We start from the raw sequence: 12,799 nt of genomic DNA, 5'->3' as shown, positions 1-12,799 counted from the left end.
TATAGGGTAATACTGAAATAGAATGAGTTAAGAAGTGTTCTAAAGTTTTGGGGGAAGAATTTGAACGACTAGCATTAATTCTTCTTTAAGTGTTTGGTAGAATTCACCATCTGGACTTATCCTTTTTTTTGTGGGAGGTTTAAAAATTACTAATTCAATCCATTTACTTGTTATGGGTCTGTTCAGATTTTCTTCTTCTTGAATCCAGTTGGGTAGTTTGTGCTTTTCTAGGAATGCATTCATTTCATGTAAGTTACCTAATATTTTGGTCTTACAGTTGTTCATAGACTTCCTTTATATATATATGTATGTATTTTTTTTGTAAGGCTGGTGATAACATCCCGTATTTCATTCTTGATTTTAGTAATTTCATCTTTTCTCCTTTTTTTCTTGGGCACTCTAGCTAAAAGTTTGTCAGTTTTGTTTATTTTGTTACCGACTTTAAAATTGTTTCAACAGTTTAATTTATTTGCTTTTCTTTGTAGGGTTGATTTCTTCATCCCAGGAGTATCTGTGGTTGGTGGGTTCTCCATATGCTCCAGCCCTAGACTGCTAGAACAAGACAGAATGATAGACTTGGCAGTGAAGTATACGAACCACCCTCCTGCTCTCTGGGTTCACAATCAGGTGAGCAAGCCTCTGTGTAAACTTGGAGATCTGGGCTCTCTGCCTCCCACAAAATCTGTGTTCAGCTCACTTAATCCACCTAAGGAACAAAGGCTTGAGTGATGGGGCTTATGCCCCCAGAGGACTCTTGTGCAGCCAGAACTCAGACTCCAGAAAGGTTAAAGTATCAGGATCTTCTTGATGCACTGAGGATGATGCAGAGATGCTCTGGGGCCTGGAAGTACCTTCTGGGTCACCAAACAGTATTCAGTTGATTTCCTCCTTTAGGATTAAAACATTTTGCTTTATATGTAAGTTTTTGAAAATTGGCTTTCTGTATATCCTATAAATGGTATATCTATAAATCAGATTATTTTGTCCTAATCCACCTACATAAAGGGAATTAAGCTATCATTCTGTCATCATTTAGAGGGGGAACGATCTCTGATTACTTACTTCTCATGCCCAGAGAGTGGTGCCACTGCCTGTCCGTTTCAGTCTCCAGAGAGCTCTTCACACGTGATTCTGAGCAGGAGTCCACATTTGCTGCTGACAACTCATGCTTCCCTGTGGGACTCAGCACAGCCCTACATGAGCTCAGAACAGATCAGTTACTTGTCTTCTTAGTTTTTGACCCTTGTCCCTTTTTACTGCCATCCCCTTCGCTTCCAGCGTGTGCTTCTGTACTTGCCAATAACCTCCACCCCATCCCAGGCACCTTCTTGTCCCCTTTACCACAAAGGAATGTACCAGGACAAATACCGTAGATACAGATAAGCTGATTTTTAAATTTATGTGGATGGGCAAAGGAGCTAGAATAGCAAAAAGTTTTGAAAAAGGAGACTAAAGTGGGAGGAATCACGTTACTCAAATTTAAGATTAAAATAAAGCTGCAGGAATCAAAATAATGTGGTATTGATGAAAGGATAGAATGTAGATCAATGGAACAAAGAGTTCGGAAATAGACTGACACACCACTGGCCTTTTTTTTTTCTTCAAATGGAGGTACTGGGGGATGGAAGCCGGCACCTCATGCATGCTAAGCACGTGCTCTACCACTGAGCTCTGCCCACCCCGCTGGCCTTTTGATTTTTGACAAAGATGCTAAAGAAAGTCAATGGATAAAGAGTAACCTTTTCAACAAATAATGCTGGAACAATTGTCTATTCATATGCAAAAAAAGAACCTTGACCTAGATCTCATACTTTATATTCAAAGTTAACTCAAAATATGTTGTAGGTGTAAGTATAAAATGTGAAACTAGAAAGGTTTTAGAAGAAAGCATAGGAAAGAAATATTCTGAACTGGAGGGTAGGCAGAGTCCTTAGACCTGACACCCAAAGCAAGATCCATAAAAGGGATGGTTTATGTATTTGACTTAATCAAAATCAAAACTTTGCAAAATACACTGTTAACAGAATTTTTAAAAACAAGCTATAGACTAGGAAAAATATTTGCAAATTAGATGTCCAGCAAAGGACTTGTATCCAGAATACATAAAGAACTCTCAAAAGTCAGCAAAAAGAAAACAGCACAGTTTTACAAGGGGCAAAGGGACTGAACACACACTGCATGAGAAAGGACATCAGGATAGCGAATAAGCAGTGGAACGGTGCTCGACGTCATTAGGGAGTTGCAGATTATAGCCACACACAGTGGAATACCTCTGCAGACCCGTTAGGCTGACCAACATTAAAAATATCCACACCACCAAGCGCTGCCAAGGACGTGCAGCAACTGGAACTCTGACGCTGCTTATGTTTCCACAGGAGTGCAGGACACCACAGCCATTCTAGCAAATGTTTTGGCAGTTTCCTAGGAAATTCAGTATACACTTACCGTGATACCCAGCAGTACCACTCCTAGGTACTCATACTATAGAAGTCAGACAGCTGCTCTCTGAAAACCTGTACGTGAGTGTTTATAGTGGTTCTGTTCGTAATTGGCAAAAACCAGAAACAACCCAAATGTCACTCAGTGGGTGACTGGGTAAAACTGTGATACACTCACGCAGTGTGTACTGTGCTTCACTTCAGTGCGCTTTGCAGACAAATGAGTTTTTTTTTAACTGAAGGTTTGTGGCAACCCTGCAATGTCAGATGATTGTTAGCATTTTTTTTAGCAAAGTATTTTTTAAATTAAGGTATGTATATTGTCTTCTTAGACATTGCGCCCATAATATTCATTTTAGACACAACACTATTATTGCACACTTAATAGACTTCGGTACAGTGTGAACTTTTATGTGAACCTGGGAAACCAAAAGATTGACTTGACTTACTTTATCTCAGTGGTCTGGAACCAGACACGCAGTACCTCCCAGGTCCGCCTGTGTTGTTACTTAGCAGTAAAAAGAGATGAACTGTGGATGCTCACAGCAGTGTGGGCCAGTCTCTGTGGTGTTCTGCTGAGGGAAAGAAGCCAGTCTCAAAGGCTATATTCTCTGTAATCCCATTTATGCCACAATCTGGAAGACAAAAATATGATGATGGAAACAGATCAGTGGTTAGGGCGGGGGTGGGGGGATGTGAGCAGAAAGGGATGGCACATGGGAGTTTGGGGTGATGGGACTGTTCAGTATCTTGATTTTGGTGGTAGGTACACTTCCCTATGTCTGTGCTAAAATTCACAGAACTGTACAACAAAATAAGTGTTACTTTAAGGTACCTTAAACAGTAAAGGATGTCTGAATCTATAGCAGCGGAAAGAATATATATTCTTCTTATAGTTTACATGTCGAGTTGTGTCTGTTTACACATTTCCAGCTGCTTGCTTTATTATTTCCATTGTAAACGTATCCTGTCACGTTTTTCCCTCTGACCTCTGCGTCTTCCCTTTGGCGTGGTCTCAGCAGCCTCATTCCTCTCGAGACGCTGTTTGGATTTTCCGCCCATCACTGTCTCTAGGCTGCATCCTGAGTCAAAGTGTTACCCTAGAGGTGGGACCAGCAAGGGGTCCATGTGCCCAGCTCCTAGTGCCACGAGCCCCCTCCAGTCGTCAGCTGCCTGTGTGACCGTTGACCTGGCCCTGCTCCAGAGTGCCCTGCTTGGTTTCATGCCTCATTGGCACGTCAGTGAGGGAGCTATTACTGAATGCAGGGTCGAGGCCCCACGCACCGTGAGGCCAAACCGAAACATTGGAGTTTGGAGCAGAGGAAGGCGAACGGGTAGCTCGTGCCCCAGACACCCCAAGCTCCCTCGTAGGATTCTAGCTGAGCCTTTTTAAAGGCCAGGTGAGGAGGGGCGTCCCGGGGTCTATGATCAGCTTCGCACAGTTCCCTGATTGATAGTGCTCAGCCCTTAGGCGCCAGAAGGTCCGGGGTCTCACGATCATCATGTAGTTAATATCTTCCCTTTGGTGGTGGTTTTAGCATCTGAAAGCCTTAAGGCAATACCCATGAGATGCTATTATCTGAGTCCTTCAGGGAGGAGCTGCAGCAGAGGATGTGGGGGAAGGGCCTGTCCTGGGAAGGCACCCAGGTATCCTGTCACATTTGGTCACAGGTCCCCCTTTTCCTGGAGCCCTCTCGGTCTTAAGGCGAACAGGTGAGGGGCAGGAAGGGGAGTGATGTTTTGGATAGGTTCGTCATCAGCTCGGCAGAGGCACTCGCTTTCAACCTCGAATCCTGTTCCATCCTCCCCTGATCTGTCAGGGGACCGGGTAACGACTGCTCTGGCTACTTCCTGCTGAAACTGGGTGCAGTCCTACCTTGATTGGGGAGTGGGTACCAAATTGGAAATATCCCCAAGTTCCAAGTCCGGGATCCGAGCCTTGTATGATTAAGCTCATTCCCTGAGGAATTCAGGAGAATAAGCCTGAAGACCAGTCTGGACCTGGCACTTGGAAGCCAGGTAACCAGTTGTCTACTTTTATTTGAGTAGCTTTTAACTTTTGATGTACTAACATAGGCATAACAAGAGCTGTTGGCCACTGTGCGTGTCTCCTTTTTTCTGCTAACATCTGATCTAAAGCAATTTTATTGTCTGAAAATTTAGTAGTTATAAGAGGAGACCTTGAGGTCGTAAGGTTGCAGCTGCCACCTGCCAGCAGACACTGCTTTGAGAATGGCTGGTGGCATCCTGAGTCTGACACAGCTCAGAGATTTCGAGTTCTCAACAATACAGGAACGTGTCTGAGATCACCCACAGTGGCCACCTAGGTTTACCTCAGAGGTCTGAACCACAGCTACTCCATTTCTGACTTTCAAGTGCAGGCCCCTCCTCAAGGCCAAAGCAGGTGTGCAGTGCCTGTCCAAAAGGCCGTGAAAACAGGCCACTTTGGTCAGCAAAGTTTAAGTCAAACCATGCATAAGCCAGAATGACTTCCTCATACCTCTGTATGTGCAGACTTCCCCGTTTGTTTCCTCTTTCGATTACTAATCTTTCAGTAGAAAGCACTGATGATCAAAATATCTGTCCCTTGAAGCTGAAGTGATGGCTCCTGTCCCAGGTCCAGATAATGTCCCTCGGTGCCGGGCCTCCGTTACATTTGCCTGGTTATCCATGTTGGGGGAAAACAAACCAGATAAGGTGAACAGGCTCAGAGGTATGTTAACAGGCAAACCCTTTACAGGCCATACATTTTATCACTTACACCCAGTTGTCACACAAGCATCGTACATGTGCTTTTAGCAGCAGACTTAAAGCACGCAGTGGTACACGTCATGAGTAGTTACCGTCTATGACAGCTCCAGTAGACAGTTCTCTTTCTGTCCTAAACATTGGGGGCAATATTGATAGGGAGACAAACATCTGGTGAACAGTTTAATTAAAAAAAAAAGATCAAAAGCCAATAGTATTTCAGACAACCGGGTAATTATAACTGTATTCATCAGTTCACTCAGTCTTACGTAATTAATCCATTTACTAAGTTTTATGAAATCAGAGTTTTCCTTAGACTTTGAAAGTCTCTTACCGAGCTCAGCAATATGATTGAAGAGAGACCTGTACTTGTCAGAGTCCCTTTTATGAATCTTCTTGAAGATGAAGCAGTTTCGCAAAGCACCTGCTTAACTGTGAGTGATGAAAGACAGAAAAAGGCAAGGTGAAAGATCTGATTACAGTGTTTTTGACAAAGAACTTAATCAAGTTGCCGTGGCATACAACATTCTAAGATAACAGCCAGAATTATGACTTACAGCATTATGCCAGGACACATCCAAACTTCAGAAACTCTGTGTAATTTCTCACATATCTATATTAATAGCATTTATCCATACCGTATAATCTGAGGAGGCTTATCACTCATTTGATAACGCTTCCCATGTAATTTAACATACCAGTCAATCCTAGTTAGTTTAATTATTTTTCTCTGAGATGCCTCAGGGGCTCTTTGAAGCATCCCAAAGTTAGCTGAAGTCAAAAGAACGTTAATTAGAATTTGATAGGAAGTTTGTCAAAATAATCAAAAAGTTACACACATTTGTTATCAGAGGCATTCTAAGTAAACTTGTTCTCTTACAGAGGAACCAGATCTAGTCCTGCACCAGCCTACTTTTAATAACAAAATCCGTTTATCTAATTAAGTTTAATCCAATCTCAGCCTGACCATGCACAGAACTGCTTTTTTAGGGCCCCCTTTCCACAACTTTCTGTATCCATATTAGTTTGTCCCTTATTTTTTCCCCCATCTAGAAACAACCACATCACTTTCTTTTCCCTCAACAAAATGCAACTCCATTCCTCAGTTTCTTAGTCAAAATATATATCCTACTTTCCTACTGTATACTGAAATGTTTTCTCCATTATTTTCAGTAGCTTTCATTACATATTTAAATTTGAATCCTCAACTCTTAAAAATCTTAATTTCTAGTGAATGTCTCAGCGTCTTACTTTGGTCGGGAATGACGTATTCAACTATTTGATAAACTTCCATCATTTAACTTAATTTAGCACAACTCTAAAATTTCAAGTTACCAGATGTCTTGGAGAGATCATTTTTAAGTAGACATGTCTAAAACATAACCATTTCTAAGGAGTTCACCCAAAGCTCTTAAATCTTTTGCATTTAATTTCACCTGTAATAATTTCATCATACCAAGTTGGTCATTTCTTTCTGCTGACGAACTCTGCATCAGAAACGTGAACTTACTGACCTTCAGTAACCCTAGTTACCGCAAGAGACATGTCTGTACTGATCATATCAACAAGCCTAAGCTAGTTCTAATATCAGGTGTCAGTGCAATATTAAATATTTCCTAGGTCACATGAGCCTTTAATTTGTTGTCTAGCTGCTTCTGTACTTAAAAGTGTTTACTAATTAAATACTCTTAAGTCAATTAAATAGAGCTCATTCACAAGTTATTTTCTTTAAGTGAAGACAGAACCAGAGATCTCATAGTTTTTCCACCTGAGTTCAAAAAACCCTCTTTCCTTGAGAGCCCAGGTAAATCATTACATCTCAAAGGCATAGGAAGAGAAATGCAAAACCCTTTTACAAAACCCCACCACCTTGGCTATCTTTGGGGATTTTTTTTTTCCAGTTCCCAAATATCCACTTCAGTTTAAAGAAATAACAGTAGTAGACTATATCTATATAGATGTAGTTACATAGATATAACCACACTCTCACACTCACATGCAAAACCAGGGAGAGAACAGGATTTGAACTCAGGTACCGAAACCTCCTCACTCGCTCACACACTCTCTCTCTCACGTACATACACTCACACTCAAGGTAAAAGCCAAACTGCAAGCCGCCCACTTTGCTGTAACAGCGGAGCCACTAGGGCCACTGTTCTCCAGATCTCAGGGAGTCCTGAGCCCACACAGTTAAATTAAAAAATTTTTTTTCTTTCATTTATGAGAGCATAACTGAAGATCTACCAGTTTTGTAAAATACAGCCTTAGGGAATATAAGGTGGAACAGAGCTCTGATCATTCATCCTCATTATTCACTGATGTTATCAGACCTCAAGCAAACAATAGTTCAAAACGGTCTCTCAGGGTCACAGTTCCTTAGACCCAAAAAGGGAAACTCCTGACCAGTGCCCCATCAGAGACGAAGCTGAATGAAAGACCAAGGCTAAAAAGGGAACATCCCGATGGATGCTCTGCCCCAGGCGAGGCCAACGCAAGAGGGAGGACACACATGAGCCAGATACTTAAAGACATCTCAACCGGCCAGTGCAAGTGCTGACACACACACCCCAAACATGTTGCCGTAAACAGAAGCTCAGATGAGATGTAGCCCCCCAATTCCACTTCCTCTCCCAGACAGAGGCTCCACAGTGGCCCTGCTCCCGAAAGAGAACGGACCCAGCGGGGCTCCCAGTGAGCCCAGAATGACCCACTTTCCAGGAGGGAAGGAGCCCGGGTGAAGCAGGGAGAATCTTCCATCCTGCACAGCCGGAGTGGCTCACCCCAAAACCAGACACACACACACAAACAGCAGATAAGGTTTGGTCACACAGATAAGAGGGGAAGTGTCGCCTAAAAATTCCACTTCCACCCCCAGACGAGGCCTCCAGACGGGTGGGCCCGGCTCTCAGAGGGCCAGGGACCCGGAGGGGCTCACGATGAGCCCGGGGCAGCTCCCTTAGCGGAGGGACCGAGCCCAGACAGAGTGGGGAGGGTTCCCGGCCCTGTGCGAGCTGGAGACACTCACCCCCGGAGACACTGAGTGTGGATGCAGTTCCAGACGGTTCTTGGCTCCAAACAGCCTCGTCCCAAGGCAGACTTGAACTCAGTGAGAGTCCCTCCTGGTTCCCGGAGCAAAGTGAGCTCCTGCCTCTACTGAGACCCAGGGAAGGAGCTGCCCTCGGCCGGGGCCGACCCTCCCTAGGCTCAGGCTCCCCACTGGCTTCCCCGAAACTGCCTGAACATGAGTCCATGTGCCCCATGCATGGTGAGGCCAAACAAACCGAAATGCTGGAGTTTGCAGCAGAGAAACATTCACTGCTGGGCCGAGCAAGGAGAATGGGTGGCTTGTGCCCAAAACCCTAACCGCCCCCACCAACAGTTCCAGCTGAGACCTTTTAAAGGCTCTGTTGAGGAAGGGCATCCCAGGGTCTGTGACCAGCTGTGCACAGTTCTGATTGGTCGATAATGGTCAGTCCTTAGGTGCCTGGTCTGGGGTCATGTGCTCTTGATCATCATGTTAATTTCTCCCACCTGGTGGTGGTTTTCAGCATCTGAAAAACGCAGGAAATAGTCATGATATACTATTACCTGGGTCCTTCAGAGAGGAGCTGCAGCAGAGGACATGGGGGAGGGGTCTGTCCCAGGAAGGGCCCCCAGGGTCCTGCTGGGTTGCAGAACTTACTCTGAGAGGCTGTAGGAAATCTCCAAGTGGCATTGCTTGAATGCACATCCTAATTGTAGTGCCTGCTCCACTCTGCTCAGGGGGAGTTGCATGCAGCCTTATGGAGTCAAATTTTTCTTCGAACCATTCTTACTTGGCTGTTTTCCTTCTGGGGATTTGCCTTATTAAGCTATTAGAGTGGACAATAAAGGCATGTGAGTGTCTATGTGGCAGCAGGCCACTCTGTTGGGATGGAGAATAAAGTGCCTTAAATGTCTTCCTTCCTTTTATCTGCCTTGGCTCAAGCTCCTGGCAGGGTAAAGGGTTCTAGGCAGCTATTGTGTGCCGGGGCTCCAGTGGCTTTGGAAAAGCTGTTGATTTCCCAGGGAAAATCTATACTCAAATCAGATACATCGCTGTGTAATTGATGGTCAGTGTCCCTTTCCTCACTTCCATTTTATACTGTCCGGTACTCTGAGTCTTGTGTTCACGCTACCCTGGCAGTTTTTATTGATCAACAAAAGACAAAGATGGCTTTTGATTCTTACCAGATGCTAGCAAATTAGGAGAGAGATCTATGGAAGATTATTTTGTCACTAAGGAGACAACAGGCTTCTTGAGTGTTATCTTTCCCCGGGGGCCCATTTTCTTGCCAAACTTTAGGGTCGAAAATACTCTGGTTTCTAAAAACAATAACCTAAAGTGTTTGTTGTCATTACTAAGCGTGCTAACACAACCACTGGAGAGAATTATTTTCTCTCTCGTTTCTTAGCCTCTCTCACGCTGAGATTCTTAGAGATAAAGAGAGAAATATACAGGCAAAGAAGAAGAGGACAGGGGTAGAGAGATTAAATCCCATCTCATCATTCGGCAGAGCTTCCCGGACCACAAGATTTCTGTTTTCCAGACTTGAAAGGGTGGAGTGTATTAAACCACTCTGGTATAGTATAGCCCGTGTGGTGAGTCCTAGTTTTTAGTTATTCCTAACAGAAGGCTCCCTTGGTGCTAATGTATTTTGTCAGAAATGAAAACCCACTTAACCATCCTTCGTGTGAAACTCTCCTACATATTTAAAACAGTTGAGTTCAGATGGGGTTTTTTTCCCCTCAGAGGAAGGTGTTCCATTCATTTAACAGTTCTTTACCCAAAAGGACCTGTTCCGTGAATTCAAATAATTTCCCTTTTTTCTTAGATTTTCTCTAAAATTAACTCTAAGTTTGTAGAGCCCTCAAATTAAATTCATGTCAAAAAGTACTTACTGCTCACCTGTCATGCGAGGCTCCAGGCCTAAGTGCTCAGGATTGGTCTTCAGAAAGCACATGTGTTATTACCCCTCTGGAGGGAGTTCCTTCTGTTAATTTATGCCAGGAACGCATAATGGAACAAACTTACCCTTTTTGTAGAAATTTCTTCAATCCTCGAGTTTGTTTTTCGGTGATGACTTAAATACCCTTCAGGTAGAGCTTGATGCCAGCAGGTGTTTCCCCCCAACGTGGGCCCACCCCAGCCCTGGGGGTGAATAGGACACGGACTGCAGCCCATTTTCCAGATGTGGCAGCAGAGGCTCAGAGGAATGAAGGGACTTACTGATTTCTTAGGGGCTGGGATGAAAATGTCTTCTGGCTTCTAGATCAGTGTGCTTTTCTCCAAACTAAAGGGTCTCAATGCTGCCAGAGCCACTGCCCCCTTTCATTTCTGAAATGAAACTCAAAGTTAATGTAATTGACACAGTTTTAAAAAAAACATAATTCTGTGAGTATAATACAAAGGAAGAATAAAGGACAGTGCCCCATAATCAAAGGCTGTACTTCAGTGTGTAGATGGTGGGGCGTGTGTAAACCAGAAGACAGAGTGAGGTAGTCAGGTGGCTGTTCCTCTGCTCAGGGTCACTGAATACACGGTGTAGGGATGCAGACAGCGCAGGTGTGTGGAGGCAGCAGGACCACGCATGCGTGCTGCATACTGGACGTGGTTTCTGGAACAGGGCATGCGTGGGGGTAAAATTCTGGACACAACCAAGTACGGTCTACGTAGTGGTGACCTTCTGGAAAATTCAGGCTATGTTAGCTGCACGTCAACAGTACTTTCAGTTTTTTCGTTAAGTGAGTTAGGGTCTAGTCTCAGATCTTCGCAAACCAGTTTTCAGCTCCGTTTATGTCCCATGGGTCGTTCCGAAGGTAATGGTGCACGGCCAGACGAGCTCTCCAAGTCAAAAAAAAAGCCCCCATTTGCTCCCACAATGGCTGGCACCAAACTCCCAGTAGAAACTGGCTCACAAAATTCCTGTGGATTTTAACCATCCTCTGAGTAGGAGCCAGCTTCGGGACATCACTGACTTCACAGGACATCTGGTGTCTCTGGACCTGCCCTCTCTTGCCAGCTGGGCTCCCCAAATCATTGTGACATTAGAGAAGTGTCACCATGAATTTCCAAAGCACCCCCTCACAGGCAGTGTCGCCCCCATGGAGAACCAGTGCTTTCCATACTGGTGGTATTTCTGGTGTAAGTGACCTCACCAGTAAGAGCTGCTTTTTCTGGATGGGTGTCTGGTCCTCACCCCCTAGTGTGAAACCTCTGGCTGCCTCTTCTGCTCCAGGGAGAAGCCGACAGTACTGAGCAGTGCCACAGTGCCAGCCACAGCCTGTGGGGCAGGCTGGGCTCTGCCTGCTGATGGCCAGGAGGAAGCGCCTGGTCCCTACACCCCTCTGCCCTGATGAGCCCGGGGCAGCCACAGTGTGGTGTCACCCACCCCATCCTGACTCTCAGCTCTCAGGCTTTCCTCAGAGCACAGGAGCACCAGCTGCTCACCCAAGGAAACTCAGACTCTCAGGCTGTCCTCTGAGTCCAGTGCCTCTGTCCACAGCCCAGTTCATCACCTGAAGTTAACAAATGGTAGAGTTACAGAAGTGAGTCTCCTTTTCTCGATACCAGAATTGGCTGTGCAGTTGGCATCCCAAAGGCGGGGGTCGGAGGGGAATTGGCCCTGTGTAATGGACAGCTGGAATCAACCCTCAGTGCCCTCGGGAGATTGAGAGCAAGCTGTAAAGATGGTCCTAAAACTGATGAAAATGTAGGGGGCAGACGCACTTGGTTTTACTAAGGAAGAACATTTGGTTAAAGACCTTTGCCGCCAAGGATTAAAGGTGCTTTTCTCTCCTGCCTCAGTGTGCACTTGGCTCTGAAGTGGCCGTGAGAGTGGGTGGAGAGTTCTTCTTTGACCCTCAGCCTGCGGACGCCTCTAGGAACCTGGTGTTGATCGCAGGGGGAGTCGGAATCAACCCTCTGCTTTCCATCCTGCGGCACTCAGCCGATCTCCACAGAGAACGGGCCGACAAAGGAAGCGGGTATGAGATGGGGACGGTCACACTCTTCTACAGCGCGAAAAACACCAGCGAGCTCCTGTTTAAGGTAAAGGAGAAGCGTGTGCTTCAGTAGCTAGGTTCTGGTCTTAGGGTCCGTGGAACTTTCTTCTCTCCATTCTGATTTCTCTGCAGCAGGCTTGAAAAGGCTTAATCATGTTCAAATGAGAGTGAACCAACCCATCTTACCCAGGACAATGGAAAAAGCTCGTGTAGAGGAGGCTCCCAGGGAAGTGACAGGAGAGGACAGATCTGGTGGGCTTGAATCTGGCAGTGGATGAGCAGAAAAGTCAGCGTGGCCCTGGGGTCCCCTCCAAGAGTCACAAGGCCTGCAAGCGGGCTTGGATGCAGAGGAATCGGGGAGACGGACAGAGTTTGGACCCAGCTGGGTCCAGGAAACCCCCATCGATGGCATCTGTGGAAACTAAGCACATTTGACAGAGAAGGCTTTCACTCGGGGTTGCTTTGCAGCTGCAAAGATGAACAAAAGAATAGAAACAGTTAAAAGACACAACTGTGGTCAGTGAAACTGCTGCTTAATTGCCCCCCGCTTGAGAGAAAGAAAAAAGAAAAAAACTCCCGGAGAGTCAGTA

At 45.3% G+C, this 12,799-nt stretch overlaps 1 protein-coding gene across 7 annotated transcripts in view; it reads left to right on the top strand.

Annotated features, from left to right (window-relative positions):
• OXNAD1 (oxidoreductase NAD binding domain containing 1) overlaps positions 1–12,799 on the top strand; it is a 60,081-nt gene that overhangs the window by 45,706 nt on the left and 1,576 nt on the right. For all 7 annotated transcript variants that reach the window (XM_014564387.2, XM_032488977.1, XM_032488973.1 and 4 more), the window contains 2 exons: positions 486–627; positions 12,013–12,255. In XM_014564387.2, the coding sequence (XP_014419873.1) occupies positions 486–627; positions 12,013–12,255 (385 nt within the window). The remainder of the gene's footprint in view (positions 1–485; positions 628–12,012; positions 12,256–12,799) is intronic.

The sequence above is a fragment of the Camelus ferus genome, chromosome 1 (assembly GCF_009834535.1).
Source record: "Camelus ferus isolate YT-003-E chromosome 1, BCGSAC_Cfer_1.0, whole genome shotgun sequence".
NCBI classification, from domain to species: Eukaryota; Metazoa; Chordata; class Mammalia; order Artiodactyla; family Camelidae; genus Camelus; species Camelus ferus.
This window is presented reverse-complemented; position numbering and strand designations above follow the sequence as displayed.